At 51.3% G+C, this 768-nt stretch overlaps 1 protein-coding gene across 1 annotated transcript in view; it reads left to right on the top strand.

Moving 5' to 3' along the window:
* The first annotated feature begins 465 nt into the window (after positions 1 to 465).
* LOC101637553 (glutathione S-transferase Mu 2-like) overlaps positions 466 to 768 on the top strand; it is a 5268-nt gene continuing 4965 nt past the window's right edge. Inside the window, exon 1 of the mRNA XM_012730106.1 lies at positions 466 to 591. Coding sequence (XP_012585560.1) covers positions 556 to 591 — 36 coding nt within the window. The 5' untranslated portion in view covers positions 466 to 555. The remainder of the gene's footprint in view (positions 592 to 768) is intronic.

The raw sequence follows: 768 nt of genomic DNA, 5'->3' as shown, positions 1-768 counted from the left end.
GGGCTTGCTTGTCAGGGCCAGGCAGGCCTTCTGAGGCTGAGGCAATCCAGTTGTAAACTGAAGGTTGATCAGAATATTTTGATATTGTGATTATACAAAAAAGGGAGGTCACAACGTAAGTTAGCGTGGAAAGTCTGATTTATCAGAGCATTTCCGTCTCCATCCGGAATATGTCAGTCGATAGAGGTTGCATAGCTTGTGTCAAGAAAGTTTTGCTTTTTATGACTCAAGCCTGTCTCCCCAGCAAATTAACTCCCTCTGATCTAAAGATTTCTGGGTCTGGGGGAGCCACAGCCAGCAGAGGAAACAGCCAGCCCAGCCAGTTGGCATTAGTACTTGGATTAGTGGATGTGTGCTCAGTTTCCTGAGCTGGGAGGCCTGAGGGGATCATGTTTCTTCCAATCCGGGGTTGTTTTCCTCCTCTCAGGGGCAGGAGTCGGGGTGGAGCTTTGGGCGGGGCCGATGCTGTGGGGTATAACCGCACACAGCCCTGCCAGAGGATAAAGTCCTGGTTCTGCTCTGTGTGGGTCCTCTCAGAGCAAGAAGACCATCACCATGGCCATGACCTTGGGTTACTGGGACATCAGAGGGGTGAGCAAGGGGTTCACAAGGGTGAACCAGGTCTCAGGGCGGATGGGATGGTGCAGCAAGGCAGGGAGAGGCTAATAAGGAGGCTCAGGTATACTGTAAGTTTCCTGCAGCTTGTCTCATCTCATTGCTTCTGTAGGAGAGAGAAGGTGTGTGTGTGTGTGTGTGTGTGTGTGTGTG

This window comes from Condylura cristata, unplaced genomic scaffold, assembly GCF_000260355.1.
Source record: "Condylura cristata isolate star-nosed mole 26May11 unplaced genomic scaffold, ConCri1.0 scaffold00026, whole genome shotgun sequence".
Lineage (NCBI taxonomy): Eukaryota > Metazoa > Chordata > Mammalia > Eulipotyphla > Talpidae > Condylura > Condylura cristata.
Note: the sequence above shows the minus strand (reverse complement) of the source record. Positions and strands in the feature narration are given on the sequence as shown.